The sequence below is a fragment of the Myotis myotis genome, unplaced genomic scaffold (genome assembly GCF_014108235.1).
Source record: "Myotis myotis isolate mMyoMyo1 unplaced genomic scaffold, mMyoMyo1.p scaffold_m19_p_9, whole genome shotgun sequence".
NCBI lineage: Eukaryota > Metazoa > Chordata > Mammalia > Chiroptera > Vespertilionidae > Myotis > Myotis myotis.
This window is the reverse complement of record NW_023416401.1, coordinates 19280804-19297438: the sequence shown is the minus strand read 5'-3', so window position 1 is coordinate 19297438 and position 16635 is coordinate 19280804. Positions and strand designations below refer to the sequence as shown.

The following is a 16635-nucleotide window of genomic DNA, read 5'->3' as shown; positions in this document are numbered from 1 at the left end:
GTCTTCCAAGGCTGTTTGCACACATCCTTAGAATGATAGTCCAGAGCAAAGGCTATCAGTGCCTCTGCTTGCAGGACTGCAGAACACAAGAGAACCTTGGAGAATTGTTTCTAAGCGCCGGGTTATAATGGTTTTGAACCAACTTTTATCATCAAATTTGTATCCTAAAATCTGTTTAATGTAAATAAAAAAAAATTTAAGGTTTTGAACAGTAATTAGCTTGTTTGTTCTTGACATAGCAAAAGGGATCAGGAGCTGCAAGACCCAGTCTGTACCAGGCTCTGGGGGGTGAATGAGTTTTTCTGTACCTAGAGGAGCTAACAGGGAATCCAGAAAGACATCAGTGCTTTGCATTCCAGGTGGGAGCCTTGGGAAAATACTCCAGGTACCGTGAGGAGGCTTTCATAGGTAGGGACAATGAGCATTCTTAATCAGGTGATACTTTGAATTTTCAGAGTCAGTGACTGGGACTGAGAAATAGCAAAAAAAGAATAACTCTCTGGTTCCTTATAGTAAAAATGAAGAACTCGCTGGTTCCTTTTAGAGTCTTTATCTGTGGTCAGGACCTTGATCACCACTCTGCCACCTCCACCACTCCTCTTTTTCCTCTAGCACCCCTGTCTTTCCATCACCAACCTCCATAAGATATTTGTACTAAATGACACAATGCCTGTCGTGTGGGGCAACATAATCACAGAGTGGTTTTTTAGTCCTTAAAAGTATGCTGTTTCCAGAGAATTCCTGGAATGCATCGTATCTGCCTCTGAGCATGGCAAGAATCTTTGGAGCCTTCTGAAGCTGGAACATCCTCTGAGAAATCTTAGATAATCTTCAGACTCAGTGTTTTAATTGACTTTCGTGTCTTTTACATTTTTATTATTTTCTCATCATTTTATTTCAATCTTCTTACTGTTTTTCTATCTGCCCCCTAAGTGTCAGGTTTTTTCCAAGGTTCCTTCTCCAGCAACCCTCTCTTTTCATGCCACACCCTATGGCTGTGACCTTGGGTCCCTACGTGTGAATCTTAACTACCTACCATGTGCTAAAAATTGCTAGGTCTGCATCTTCAGCCTTGGCCTTCTTGAGCTCAGGCAGCATGTATCCAACCTTTTTAGACATCACCATCTGAATGCTCCTCAAACACTGCAGATTTAATAGGTGCCAGACATTCAGATGAGATATGTCACCCATCTCTCACCTATAAAATTCCAACCTTCAAACCTACTTGTATCTTCTAGTCCTCATCTGGTTAAGACCATCTTTCTTGGCCTAGTCATTTAAGCTGGAAGCATACATGTAATTTTTTACTCTTCCCTCAATGTTATTCCCTTTATCCAGTCAATCACCAAGTGTTTCTGTGCTCCTTTCTCTCTTCCCTATCTTTCTATCACCAATGCCTTAGTCCTAATCTTAGTCATCTCTAATCTGGTTCTAATAGATCTTACATCTTCTAGGTTCGTCTTAGCAACCCAATCAAAAAAGTCATTATCTATACCTTGTTCTTAAAATCTTCCAGTGGCTCTCCATTATCTACAACATAAAGTTAAGACCTTAACTATTGGTCATCTAGTCCCTACAACCAGGCTTTTACCACCACAACCACCCCCACATGTTATGTTCCATTAACACCAAAGTGCTATCAGTACCTGGAAGGTGCCATGTTCTCTCAGGTGTGCCTCTGTGCCTGACTGCCCTCTTGCACTGGGTGCCACTGGACGTTTATTTATCTAGTTAAAGCATCTTCTCTTCTATAAAGCATTATTTGTTTCCTCTTCTGTATTTCCCTTCAGCTTGTGCATCCCTAAGATACAGGGCTTATCTCACTACATATCCAATCGTTCTCCCTCCTCATCCGTGTGTTCCTCAGAGGAGGACCCATGCTTGCACTCACCTTTGTTACCCCCAATGCTTGGAGCAGAATAGGCATTTAATGATTGTTTTATGAGCTCATCAATGAATACACAACATGAAAAAAGAAAGCAGACACATTAATCAACAGAGACAGCTGTTTCCCCTGTAATATTTATTACACAGACCATGATAGAGGACACATCTTTGACTATATAGGCCACTCTGTAAAAAATGAAGAAATGGCCAAAACCGGTTTGGCTCAGTGGATAGAGCGTCGGCCTGCGGGCTGAAGGGTCCCGGGTTTGATTCCGGTCAAGGGCATGTGCCTGGGTTGCGGGCACATCCCCAATGGGAGATGTGCAGGAGGCAGCTGATCGATGTTTCTCTCTCATCGATGTTTCTAACTCTCTATCTCTCTCCCTTCCTCTCTGTAAAAAATCAATAAAAAAAAATGAAGAAATGATGGTGGCCTACTATAGAGAGGAAACTTTTACAAAGTTGACATATATATATGAGGGCTATTTCTTTCTGAGATCAAACTCTAAAAAAAGAGAGAAAATTCAGAGAATGATCCTCAACAAATTTATAATTAAAATACTTTTTCCACTGCCTTTAAAAATACCCCTTATTTTAACTGAAATTTTCTCCATTTCTTTGTGAATGAAATTGTTAACAAGCACAAATAAACTGAATCATTGATTAGTGGAAAGCCACATCCATTAGTGAATAGATGCAAGTGAGATAGGCTCAACCTTTTGGAATGAGAATTTAAATGTGGATTTCTAGTTTTATCCCAATCTCAAGCTAGCTGGTTCTGCTTAGACTTGGTCATACTCTACTAGAAGGAAGAGCTAATATTTTCCTTATATATTAGTTGTTTTGATATTATAATATCTGTTGACTCTGACTTAAGAGATCACTTTGACTTGAAAAATATTTTAAGGAAGACAATTTTTCATATATGACTTCTTTGTGCCTAACACAGTGCCTGGCCCATGAAAAGTCTAAATCAGTATTTATGTAATGAATGAGGTTGCTGCTAATCACATTAGAACATCTAATTAACAGTAACTCTATCTTGCTCAACCTGAAAAAATATGAATTAGGAAAAAATACCCTCAAATTCAATCAGTTTATTTGCTAGCTGTTATTATTTAGGACTATCCATCTTAATGCTAGTATATCCCTTCCAAAATAGCAGTTTTTGTGTTGACATCTTTGATGTTTCTGTCTGGGGCTTGACAAGAACTATAGGTGCTGTTGAAATGTGTTGCCAGTTTGAAGCTAGGCTTGTCTCCCGATTTGCTCTTATAAGAAAATGGGCCCTCGCTGCTTTGACTCAGTGGATAGAGCATCGGCCTGTGGCCTGAAGGATTCTGCATTTGATTCCAGTCAAGGGCACATGCTTGGGTTGCTGGCTCGATCCCCAGTAGGGGGCGTGTAGATGGCAGCCAATCTATGATTCTCTGATCATTGATGTTTCTATCTCTCTCTCCTTCTCCCTTCCTCTCTGAAATCAATAAAAATATATTTTTTAAAAATTAGAAATCTACTTCTAAAAGAAAGAAAGAAAGAAAGAAAGAAAGAAAGAAAGAAAGAAAGAAAGAAAGAAAGAAAAGAAAATGGTCATGTAGCTAACCCAGGAGTTCCACTAGCCCTCCTGGGCATGGCAGGACAAGCAGATATTAGGGTTGATCCTGTTTGACTCTGTTTGAACCAAGACAAGACCTAACCTTAAAATAGAAATATAAAGAGCTCAAAGGAAGTCTTCATAAATAGGGGCTGATGTTTAAAATTATGCATAAGATTCAAGTTCAAAATAATGAGACAGTAATAAATGATACAATAACCTCAAATTGCTCTTAATTTTCTGATTATGGTGTGAAATAGAATCTATATGCTAACCATTAGAATAATTAGACCTAAAACTGGCTTCTTCTTGTCCTACATGATACCACAGTGGAGTGGTAGCATATATATGTTTAACCAAGTGAACTCGGTCAGAAGCATAACCAATCGAGAGGCACAGGGGGAGGGGAGTGGAAGTTACAATTTAATCGTGTTTATAATCCTGCCCAACGTCAACTCTGGCGTATGTCCCCCTGTGAGCATGACACGAGGGCCACAGATCTGTTTCTTTCTTGGGCCATTCCTGACTCTCATGTGCCTCTTGAAGCATGAATGACTTCCTACATCAAATATGACTTTAGAGCAGCAGTTCTCAACCGGTGGGTCGCAACCCCTTTGGGGTTCAAATGACCCTTTCACAGGGGTCGCCTAAGACCATCGGAAAACACATATTTTCGATGGTCTTAGGAACCGAGATACCGCTCCTCTATCCATCCCCAGGCGGGTCCACCCACATGCAGATACGCCCACATACGAGTACCCGGTGTATTAAAGGGTCGCAGCATTAGGAAGGTTGAGAACCACTGCTTTAGAGTTTAAGGTTTTGTATTTGAAGATAACTGGCCCATGGCCACAAGCTCAGTATTTCTGACAGCATTCCACTGAAGCTAAATGAAAACCCTGATGGTTGGAACTGTGAGGGTGGGTATGGGCTTCGTAAAGTGGCATCTTCCAAAAGGCCTTTGGAAGGTAATTTTGACCATGTATAGTTTTCATCTTAAGAGGCAGCTTCGGCCTTAATGGTTTAGAAAATGTAGCTCTGAACTGTGAGAACAAAACTGGGCTTAATTTAAAGGCATACAAGTTCATTAGACTGATGACACAGAGTCTTGCAGGTGACAAAGTATTTCTTTTGTACAGCTTGAGTAAGCTGAGTTTGTGCCCATCCTAATGAGGCTATTCACTCAGAGCAGTGATTCTCAACCAGGGGTAATTGTCTCCCCCTCACACCCCCACACCCCCGGCCCGGGGACATTTGGCAGTGTCTGGAGATATGACTGGTTGTCACAACTGGGGAGCAGATCTATTGACCTCTAGTAGGTAGAGCCTAGAAAAGCTGCTAAACATCCTATAGTGCACGGGAGAGCCCCCCACAACAAAGAATTATCCAAACTCAGATATCCATAGTAGCGATGCTAAGAAACCCAGCAGCAGAGTGGATCTGAGTGAACAGCTTAGAGAGAGCTGGCCCAACACCAAAAGCAAAGGCTAAAGAATTTTCAAAGTTCTGAGCTTTTTCTCTTGGGACCTTTTTCACATTTCTGTGATTCAGCCACAGTTGAAAGTTGATGGTGTTAGTTATTAGCTATGAACTGGGGAGGTCCCTGGAACCTACGCAATTTGGAGCCACTATTATAGAACTGGCTGGCCCAGCCCCTGGTTTCATAAGACCTGCCAGAAAGCCAAGTCCTGGCAAAGTCATCGGAGACACCATCACAGATTGAAATCAATCGAAGCCACCCAACATCTTATTAAATTCAGATCTTTCTACCAGCAATTTATCTCTTCAAAGAAAAATCGCATGACAAGAGATTCCAATTGGACACTCTGGACTCTGCTGCGAGGGACATCGATGAAAGCAGAATTGGAACGTTTGTGTCCACCATACTTTTTCTTTAAAGAAATGATTATAGTATACTTCTCCTTTAAGGCTTAAGTCAGTCACCACACAGGCACATCATGATTCACAGCCCAAGCTTTCGTTCAGGCCATTCGAGGTTCAAATCCTAGTATTTGCTCAGCTTGTCAGTGAATCCTTCTGGAAGATGGTGCACGCTCAGAGGGGGCCTGAGAGATTCCTTACAGAGATGTGCAGGGGGTCAGGGGACCATCTGAGGGTGGGGAAGCATCCAGAAACTAGCCTGGAGGAACTTAATAAGTTCTCTGTAGACTTGGGAGGGAGCCTATGGGACAGAATTAGTGGCCTAATTACTTCTGCCAAATTGTGGCCCATCCGAAGAGAGCGGGGGCATAAATACTCCATCCTCTCCTTCTGCCCACCTTGGCTGGTTCTTCCCGGGAGGTGCTCTCCACAGAGGCCAGCAGAGCGGAGCAGAGACTGGGTCTGGAGGAGCAGTCTGCGAGTGTCCAGCCCACTGTGTAGCCCTGGACAAGCCACTGAACCTCTCTGAACTTGTTTCCTCATTTCTCACATGGGACGCTAACCTTCATAAGGTTGGTGTGAGAGAAATAGGGTGATGAGTGTATGATATCTAGGCCTTCCCTGGTGTATAGAAGGTGCTCAATTCATAGTAACTTCTTTCTTTACTTCACTTTAAGGCCAAGCTGGGCCTCATGTCTACCGGGATTTTCAAGAGATGAGTAATCAGTGCCAGGCTTTGGGGGGGACAGAGAGAACTAGCTGGTATTGGTCGATGTCAGACCTGGCTGACCTGGACCAGGGCTGAGTGGCTGAAATCCTCAAGGCCTGCGCTATCCTCGTTGCTCTCCCACCTTTGTGATCTACATGAGGGGAGTACCAGTCACCTGACTGGCCACCCTCTTATATTCCCTCAATAAAAACACTTAAGTGTTCCCTCTTTTCCTGGGGTTCTCATATTGATGGTCCCATCCTGGCTCCCTGACGTCTCTCTCCTGTAAGTCCGTTTCCTTTGGATAAAGAATTCCCATTAGTGACCATGCTCAGGTCATGGGTCCTTCCTCCAGGATGGCAACAACCAGGTTCCTGGTTACTTCCTTCTGAATATACCACACACATCTTCCTTCCTGCTATTCCTTCCATGTTACCTAAGTGACCCATTAGTGTATTCCTTTATACAGTTGAATTTTGATTTCTTTCTTCTTCCTTACACTCCCCCATCCCAGGCGTAAAATTTAGTTGGAAGCCCTTTGCATCAGGTCAGTGCAGGCCCCGGCCAAATGCATTCCTCTTGCCTTGGCTAAGCACCCCTGGAAGTGCCAAGCCCCCATCAGCCTACTCTCTCGGGACGTGGTCCAGAAGGATAGATCCCAGGTTTGGACACCTTGCATGTTGCCAGGCACTTCTTGCCATGTCCTCTTTTTATTTCCAAACTCAAAGCCGCCTGCAGAAGGGCTGCCTGGGCACCTGCCCAAGTCCTCATAGTCCCCTTCCTTTGCCCAGCTCCAGAGATGCCATTAGATCGCTGTGTCCTATCTCTGTTAGAGGAGATTGGCAGGTGCGGTGGGTATGGACAAGTGTGGCAAAGTGGTGGGGCGGGGGGCGGGAGGCTGGCAGGCCTTGCCTTTTGGTTTATCACAGCCACTTCTGAGCCCTGACTTGAAGATGGGGCTGCAGGTGTGTGTTTGGGAGTGGCTGCCCTGCCCCTCCCTTCCTGCCAGCCCCCTGGCCTGAGCCTTTACCAGTTCCTCCGCCTCAGCTTTCTGAGGGCAATTAGAAGACCTCCCGGCAGACAGGCAGCCCTACAGCATGCCCTGCTTCCCCAAAGGCTAACACAGCACCTCCCCAGTGGGTCTTGGGACAGAAGACTTCACCCACTGTACAGAGTCACAGTCACTTGCCCTGCGTTCTCCCAGTAGTGCAGTTCATTTGTTCTGCTCTTGAGTCCATGGACCCGCCTCTGCCTCTGCCTCTTGGTCTGCAGCATTTGCCTCCTGTCGGTTTGCTCCACACGGACTAGGAGCCTCCCTCGCAGCTGCAGGCATGCCTGTAGTTTGATTGTGATGCAGTTGTAACGGGGGTGGGGGGGGGGCGCTTCTCTCAGACAAACTGAAACACCACCTGTCTCTACTTGAGCAGCCATCATGGCCCTGAGAGTAAAGTTCCAGGCCTTTACCTCTTACAGTGGCCCTGGCCCCTGTTGCTGGCATCTTTCATTCCTGCAGCACAGCCTTTGCTCTGAACCTCTGCACACACTCCTCCTTCTGTCCAGAACATTCTCATGTCCACTTTCCCCCTTTTAACTCTTTGTCATCTTTGGAGACTCTGCTTAAATGCCATTTTAGCTCAGATACACATATCTCACCCCAGGTCTTGCCAAAGACCCTGACCATACCCTCCAGGGCATCATGCTTTTGCTCTTAGAATAGCTGTAATATTGATAAATATTTACAATATATTTTTATTGATTTCAGAGAGGAAGAGAGGGAAAGAAAAACATCAGTGATGAAAGAGAAGCATTAATCAGCTGACCCTGCATGCCCCCTACTGGGGATCGAGCACGCAGCCCTGGCATGTGCCCTGATGGAGAATGGAACCATGACCTCCTGGTTCTTAGGTTGATGCTCAACCACTGAGCAACACTGGCCAGGCTGATAAATACTTTTAGTTGTGAGGGAGCCGAGGGCTGGGATTTCCCTGGGTCCATTGGTGGCAGGCTTGGCCCACCTTTGCCAGGCAGAGGCCAGGCAAGAAGGGTAGGATCCCTGACTCCTCTGTAACCTCCACAAGAGCCAAGTCTGTCTTGCGTCACTGTCTCTCTCACCATCAACACCACTGCTGGGCCAGAGAAAGGCTCATAAATACTGAGACCAGCAACAGTGGGAAGTTGTGAGCAGTTTTCACCCCGGGTGTTGGCAAATACCTTAGCTGTCTTTTGGACTTTTCCTGAAGACTAATTTAGTTCTTCTATTTCTTGGGGACTTGGGGAGTGTAGATGGTACTGTTCCCTGTGTCTGCCCAGAGAGCAGCCGGCCTGGTGTGGGGCAATGACTCAAAGGCAGTGATGGTGTATGTGTGAAAGGGGGTGTTGAGGAGGGAGTCCCTGATGAAAGGTAATGGGAAAGGGGAGCAGAAATCTGGGATTTGGTGCTTCCTGAGTATCACTGAGAAAGAATGTGAGCAGATGCTGGCCTAGGAGCACTGGGACAGAAGAGGCAGGCGTGGTCTTGGTCCTCGGGGACCTTCTGCCCTTGTTTGATCAGTATAGCCGAGGACCCTGGCTGCTCTTTCCAGGGACTCCTGTCACTTCTCATCCAGTGAACTCTCGTAGGTGCCTGGCCACATACCACTGTGACTTGCTGATGGGTTTTTATGCCCCGTGTCCCAGCCATGTGGGGAGCCCTCTGAAAACAAGGCTGTTGTTACGTCGATGCCACAGGTGTTGCCGGATGTATGTGCACAGAGATCGTCAGGAATGAGCAGCTATGTGTTTGCTCTCTGCCTTCACTCGCTCCATCCTTGATGGTTTTGCTTGACTCGAGTCTGTATGAATAGTATTTAGTTTGTTCATCATTAGGACAACCTCACATACCACAGATTTGTGGTCAGACCTGGTGGACACTGAGTCTGTGTTTGATCAGTTTTAGAGATGACTAGCTCCCCAGCTAAGGAAAAGGAGAAACCACCCCAGTGGTTGGATCACACATATAAACGTCTGACTCCATATTTGAAGCTAGGCCCCAAAGTGTGGGGGTGCAATTGCACTGTTTATTCCCAAGAGTGCGTGGCTTCCTACAGCTTGCATGCCCATTCCCACACCTATCCAGGCAGCCACTGGCTGGCTAATCCGAGGGCAGAGCCCCTGCCTATGGAAGGAGATGACAGTGGGGTGCATGTAGGCTAGAGTCAAACAACCATCAAGTCCTGGATCCTTGCTACTTTGCCTGTCTCCTGGGGAGGGTGAGTAGACACAGACTTATGGCAACCAACTGCGCCCGTCTCCCTGTCAGTAATGAAACCACCCGGAGCACCCTCGCCAGTTTGCGCCATATGCTCCCCAATTACAACTCAAATGCACGCCACATGCGAGGCTGTTGGAAACACATTTTTGTTTTGATGTGGCTATTCTGAAGTTAATGTGCGCAAGAACAGATGCTTTCTGTCAACCAAATGATGACACTGCTGTTGCTGAAACTATGCTTTCGCCATGTTTGTAAAACAGAGAGGGTTTTATATCTCTTTGCTAAATACTCTATTATCAGATGAAGAGAAGGTACCATTACAGTTCCTTCAACACCAAAGGGAATGTTTCTCAAAGACGGATTCACTCTTTCTCTGTACCAGCCCAGGTTTGGCTTTTAAGGAAAAGTGCCTGACATGCTCATTCATAGGCATGTAGTTTCACGTTCACGGTCATGCCCTATGGTTTCCTCCTGCTACTGCCAGTCAGTGCATCTCTACCCGGAAACTTTGCCCTCATATCACCAGTTCCTATAACTGTCCCTCTTGGAGACACCCAGCAGGGACGGCTGGTAGAAAGCAGGGGCCTTTGCTGCCGGGCCTCCCTTCCTGCAATCTCCCAAGGAAGAGGCTCCTGTATTAAGCTGGGGTCCCCAGCAGGTGTACAACATGTCATCGAGCTATGGGCAGGCAGAAGGGAGAGGCCCTCCATCCTCTACACCCAGTTTTACCTGAAGGGCACTGGGCAGGGGGTTCCCACGGAGGAGTACTTATTCCTGTGGAGGTTGGAAGTGACCCAGGCATCTCATCCTCCCACTGCCTGCCTCCCTCCCAAGTTCCCTGATGCATTCCTAGAGAAAGGCAGCCTGAGAGCAGACGAGGGGCAGGGCTGCTGGCCCAGTGAGTCCTGATGGTATGAGTTCTTGCTGGGATGCTGAGCTTTCCTCACTCATAGTAATGCCACTGCCTGGCCTACTGGGGGCGCTAAGCACACCCCACTGCCAGCCATCCCTGCTTACCTGAGTTGGCACAATACCCCCACAGAGAGAGAGCTTCCTGGTCTGCTTGTTCTTATGAGGTCTGGCAAGGTCTCTCACAGTTCCTGCCACGGGCAGATCCCATCTGAATTTGTGTTTGCCTAGGGCTCGAGCTCACACTCTTGGGGCACAATGTCAGATTCCCTCAATGTGGCTGTGCCCTCACTGGTCAAAGATCCTCAGGGTGGCCAATCTGACTCTTCTGGCCCTCATATGTGGCAGTTGTCTCAGAATTTTTTTGTATTCTCAATCATTTTGTTACTTATCCACAGTCCACAGCAGAGAGTTTACTCAGCAAAAGCATGCAAAGAAAGCCCTGCGGTGGCACCCCCTGCTCCCTAGAGGATGGCATACAGGGGCAGGGCATTTACCTTGAGACAGGCGTCATGTTTCCAGTCTTGAGAGGTTTACAGATAGTCTGTGCCCATGAGGGATTGTTCATGTAGCTTTCCAAATTATGGACTAGTTTACATTCTGAGCAAACAATTCAAGCAAAGGGTGACAAGCCTCATTGGTAGCCACTGATAAAACATTGGCTGCTACTTGCTTACCAGCTTGATTCACCATGGATTTTTTTTCTCTTTCCCTGAAGAGGCAGAAGGTTCATGTATTAGTTATCTATTGCTGCATAACCAATTAGCTCAAAAATAGCAATTCAAAATGGCACCTACTTATTATCCAAGAGTTTTCGTAGGTCAGAAGTCCAGCATGACTCAGCGGTGTTCTTGGCCTTGGGTATCTCAAGGCCATGATCAAGGTTGTGCTGGCTGGGCTCTTATGGGGAGACTCTGGGAAGAATCCACCTCCAGGTTTATTCAGGTTGTTGGCAGAATTCAGTTTCTTGGGCGTGTAAAACCGAGGTCCCTATGCCTTGTTTTCTGTAGGCCTGGAGTCCCTCTTAGCTTTTTAGAGGTTACCCACATTCCTTGTCACATGGCTCCCCATCTTTAAAGCCAGAAGCGTGGTGTCAGATCCTTCTCCTGCTTCTAATATCTCTGACTTCTTTCTTCTGCTAGTCAGAAAGCATCCTGCTTTCAAAAGGCTCCAGGACTGGATCAGGCCCACCTGGACGACCTCCATATTAGGGTCAATGTCAGCTGCACAGTCCCTTCCTAGCAGTGCCCAGACTCTGTTTGGTAGACTTGCCAGGGGACAGGGGTCTCGGGGGCCATCTGTAGAATTCTGCCCGCCAGGAAAGCACAGAGAAATCAAGCTCACATCCTTCCTCACACCATCCTTGACGCTTCCTCTTGTGATTGTATCTCCATTGTTGTCTCCACCAGCGAGCACCCAGGATCCTGCGCCAGAACCGGGACCAGAGGAGGAGGTGGGGCAGGTGGCCGATGATGCCAACCAGGAAGTAGCCCCTGCCCACTTGGGGACTGAGAGCGAAGTGGAGCAGGAACTGGAAGAGCGAGCCTCCCTCAGTGAGAAGGAGAGGAGGAACGAGGAGGTGAACGAGAGGGACAACTGCTCTGCCTCGAGCATCTCATCCTCCAGCAGCACGTTAGAGAGGGAGGAGAAGGAGGACAAGCTCTCCAGGGACAGGGGCACTGGTAATCAAGCCCCTTTTTCCATAAACATCCCAGGGGACCTCAGGGTGGGGGTCCTGGGTTGCTGGCCTCTGAGGTGACCGGCTGGCCCAGCTCACTCATCATGTAATAGTGACTTTATGATTAGGGGTGACATGTAATGTTAGTCCTCAGTAGGGACTTGAGGAGGGAGCCACAGAGGGTTGTAGAAATTGCAAATAATTTATACAATATTTTGAATTATTATTTATATGTGAAACCATGGGGTTGGCTTTCCTGCCCATGGCTTGAGAGCTCTCCGGTTGGCAGGGAGCCAGCTCTGTCGACTAACAGTCCTCAGAGTGGAGGCAGGTCTTACAGCCAGCCTTCATCGAGCTAAGAGTGACATATATTCAAGGAGCCCTAAGGGCAGCATGAAAGCTGCACAATGGCCTGCCAACCAGTGGCATGACCCACGCCTGGCTTGTTAGTTCACAGATTAAGAATACATTATGTCTGAAGCATGGGTGAATGAATGCAAATTGAATGAATGAATGGAGCCAAAATGTCTCCCATGAGACCTGCCAATCAATGGCTTAGTCTAAAATAGTTAGTAGTTGGCCCTAGCCGGTTTGGCTCAATGGATGGAGCATCGGCCTGCGGACTGAGGGGTCCCAGGTTCGATTCCGGCCAAGGGCACATGCCTGGGTTGCAGGCTCGATCCCCAGTGTGTGGCGTGCAGGAGGCAGCTGATCAGTGATTCTTTCTCATCATTGATGTTTCTATCTCTCTCTCCCTCTTCCTTCCTCTCCAAAATCAATAAAAAATATATTAAAAAATAAAATAAAATAAAAATAAAATAGTTAGTAGTTGAATTTTCACCAGTTATAATATATTAGATTTTATTTACCGCAATATTAGTCAAAAGAAGACAAAAAGACTTTATTAGTTTATATTAGGGGTGGAAAACCTTTTTTCTGCCAAGGGCCATTTGGATACTATAACATCATTCTTGGGCCATACAAAATTATTAACTTAAAAATTAGCTGCTATATTTGGTCAAACATTTAATTAACTCACCCCTAATGCCTTGGCAGGGACAGACCAAATGATTTCACAGGCCTTATACGGCCCATGAGCCAGACGTTTCCCACCCCTGGTTTATATCTTAGGAAATATTGCATTGAAAATCTTGTGTCCGTTTGGTTGAAGATATATGTGCTAATATGTATGAAATGTATTACTATTTCTTTAATTTCTTTCAAAGTCAGATTACAATTAGCCTCCCAAATTCTACTTGTATATTCACATTTAATGTAATTATGGTCATAGTACAAGGTGTTGGGAAAGTCTTCCTGATCACATTTTGGCCTTAAAATGTTTTATGTTTATGCATAGCTTTCTGAGTTATTCCTCATAACCAGGTGTAGTGGGCCTAAAACATATCAACGAGTTGGCTTAGTAAACATAAGCCAGGGAACAAAACTTTCTTGGATTAGATTGTCCAATATTCTTCCAAATAATGACAACTTTCCAAAAATGGAGACCTTGCTCCCCGGGAAGGACCATTGACTTTCCAACAATAACTGGTGGTGTCCAAGTGTATACCCTCAGGAGTTAGGTAAGCAGAAAAGTGGCTTTTCTGCTTCAGTGGTGCTAAGAGATGTGATCATGTTTATATGTGATAGCTCTTCGGTTCTTAAAAAAATCCCACTGCTCAGACACCATTAGCAGCTGTGGAGTCTGGACAGCTGTCTCAGCATAGCTCTTGCTTTTCAGAATGTTCTCAGCTAAGTCACAAAGACCATCAAAATGATTTCCAATCCTATTCTAATGATTGCATCTATTATTTGAAAATGAACTTGCAAGGCTTGAAAGATATTCAACTTATTCTTGTTGTGTAGTTTTCTTTTCCTTTGTTTCGTGTGTCCCGTTCCATGCATTATCGTATGGCGAGGCATTATTGTAGCATTCATCACACTTTGTTGTAATTACATGTGTAACTGTCCTTTGTCTCCACTTGATGTAAGCTTCATGAGGATGGGATGTCTGTCTTGTTCATTGTGAGCTCATGCTGGGTGTCTAGAACACAGTAAGGGGCTCACAAAACCATTGATGAATAAATTAATAAGGAGGCATCTGGTTAAGATGGAGAAGCTCCATTGCTCCCAGGTCTCCCTCTGACAACTAAATTATAAACATCCTGGGCATAACAGAACAACCAATCATAGGGAGATGCTGAAAGGTGGAAAGAAAACAGATTACCTAGGGACCTTCAGACTTGAATGACATGGCAATGAAGCATCAAGTAAAGTTTATTCCCCTAGCCAAAAGATTGGGAAAAGTATTGCCTAACAGAACAGAAAATCTTTTTTATTATTAATACATTTCCTGCCCTAGACAAGCACCACTAATGGAAAATCTGTGGCTGTCCTATATCCCCCATCCCTACCCCACCCAGTAGCTTCCAAATAACCAGATGTGTCAACCATGAATTCTATATCCAGCAAAACTAACCTTTAGGAATGAAGGGAAAATAAATACAGTTAAAGAAAACTTAAGAGAATTTGTCACTAGCAGACCTCCTCTTAAAGAATAGATAAAGGAAGTCCTCTGAACAGAAAGAAAATGAAGACAGAAGATAACTTGAAATTTCAGAAAGGAACAACAGAATGAGTAAAATTAGGGGGAAATTTAACAGGCTGTCTTTTTCCTCATGAGCTTCTTAAATTGTATTTGATGTTGTAAGAAAAAATTACAGCATATTTGATATTGTGCTCAATATATGTAGAGGAAATACTTACAACAATTATATTTTAAAAGTGGGGAGGGTAAAGGCATCTAAATGAAAGTAAAGTGTCTACACTTCAAAGTAGTAAAACATCAATACCAGGAGACTAATGAGTTAGTGTATGTACTATAATACCTAGACCCGTGTTCGGCAAACTACAGCTCGCGAGCCACATGCGGCTCTTTGGCCCCTTGAGTGTGGCTCTTCCTAAGCCTTAGGAGTACCCTAATTAAGTTAATAACAATGTACCTACCTATATAGTTTAAGTTTTAAAAATTTGGCTCTCAAAATAAATTTCAATCATTGTACTGTTGATATTTGGCTCTGTTGACTAATGAGTTTGCCGACCACTGACCTAAAGCAACCACTAAGAAAATTACACAAAGCAACATACTCCAAAACACTATAAATCAAGTTGAAATTCTATAAAAATGTTCAAGTAAGCTACCAAGACCAAGAAAGGAGAAACAGGACTGAAACAAAGGAAACAAAAAAATAAGCAAAATGGGAGACTTAAGCACTAACATATCAATAATTACTTTAAAATTAAAAGACTGAGATTTGCAGAATGGATAAAATGCAACCCAACTCTATGCTATCCATATAAAACTTATCTATATACATAAAAGCATAATATGCAAATTGACCAGATGGTGGAATGACTGGTCGGCTATGATGTGCACTGACCACCAGGGGGCAGACACTCAACACAGGAGCTGCCCCCAGCCCTCAGGCCCCAATTGCCCTATGGGGAACTGGGGACCATGGGTGGGTAGTGGTGGACATAGGTGGTGCTGGGGCCCGATCGCCCTGCTGGTGGCCCCACACACACAGAGAGCAACCAGTGGCAGCAGGGGGTGGAGGGTGGGGCCAGCTGCCGGCAGCCGGGGAAGATTGGCCCTGATCACAGTCCAGGCCTAGGGACCCTACCCATGCACAAGTTTCATGCACCCGGCCTCTAGTGTCAAATATAATGACATGGGCAGGTAGAAAGTTAAAGATTGGGCAAAGACATAGCATGCCAACATTAATAAGAAAAGCAGGAGTAGCTATATTCATATCAGATAAAGTAGAGCAGAGGAGAAAACTAGGGACAAAGAAGCACTCCGCATAACGATGTAAGAAGACCCTAAGTGAATGAAGAGGGCAAGTGAGAAGACCGGCATTTAAAATGTTACCTGTTTAGGCTCTTCTCCCTGTGGCCAAAATAAGAAATTGCCAACATTTCCCAATAAATGGAGAAAGAGTGAGCCAATCTGGGAGAGAGAGAGAGACTCGGCCACTGTATCTGCTCCAGCCTCCTGGAGTCAAAGCAGTCTCCCTGTTTACGGGCTGTATGACCAGTTGTAGGGACTCCAGATAACCAGATTTTTCCGTCATGCCCTCAAATGCCTCTTCTGTCTTTGGTGGTGTGAGTGTTTTTTTGTTTGTGGAACCTACAGGAGGGCTCCAACACTCCTTGCTCTGGCGTTGGTCCCTTGGGGAGGTTAGGCCACTCAGAGCGGAGCATGGAGGACAAAGCTGCACTGGAAGAAACAGCACATGGGGCTTGTGCTTCCCCACCGAATGCCTCCTCTAAGTCCAAGGTGGAGCTGTGGGCGAGACCAGAGCCCTCCCCAGCATGTTTGATCGGACTCGTCTCCTTCAGTAAAACAAAAGCTCCCCGTGCTCACGTCAATGGCCTCGGTCTCCTACCACCTCCCAATACAAGTATCTATGGAGGCCCTGGTATCAGCTGGAAACCACATTCTGAAATGCCCATCCCATAGTCCTGCTAGCCCTTAGGAAGCAAGCTCAGAGGAATGACATCCTGAACATTCATTCATTCATTCATTCATACTAGATGCTGGGGATACAACTGTGAACAAAGCACTTGTAGCGTTTACATTCCAATGAAGAAGACAGTTTAACCACTAATTATAATTTTTCTAGTGATGGGGCAAAGACAGCAATAAAATAAATTAGAAAATTATGTTT

At 45.4% G+C, this 16635-nt stretch overlaps 1 protein-coding gene across 17 annotated transcripts in view; it reads left to right on the top strand.

Annotated features, from left to right (window-relative positions):
* The window catches only part of FHOD3 (formin homology 2 domain containing 3), a 415178-nt gene that overhangs the window by 346223 nt on the left and 52320 nt on the right, over window positions 1-16635 (top strand). For 16 of the 17 annotated variants that reach the window (XM_036321024.1, XM_036321008.1, XM_036321023.1 and 13 more), the window contains one exon: window positions 11640-11912. The exons of the other annotated variant lie outside the window; for it this stretch is intronic. In XM_036321024.1, the coding sequence (XP_036176917.1) occupies window positions 11640-11912 (273 nt within the window). The remainder of the gene's footprint in view (window positions 1-11639; window positions 11913-16635) is intronic. 17 annotated transcript variants of the gene reach the window in all.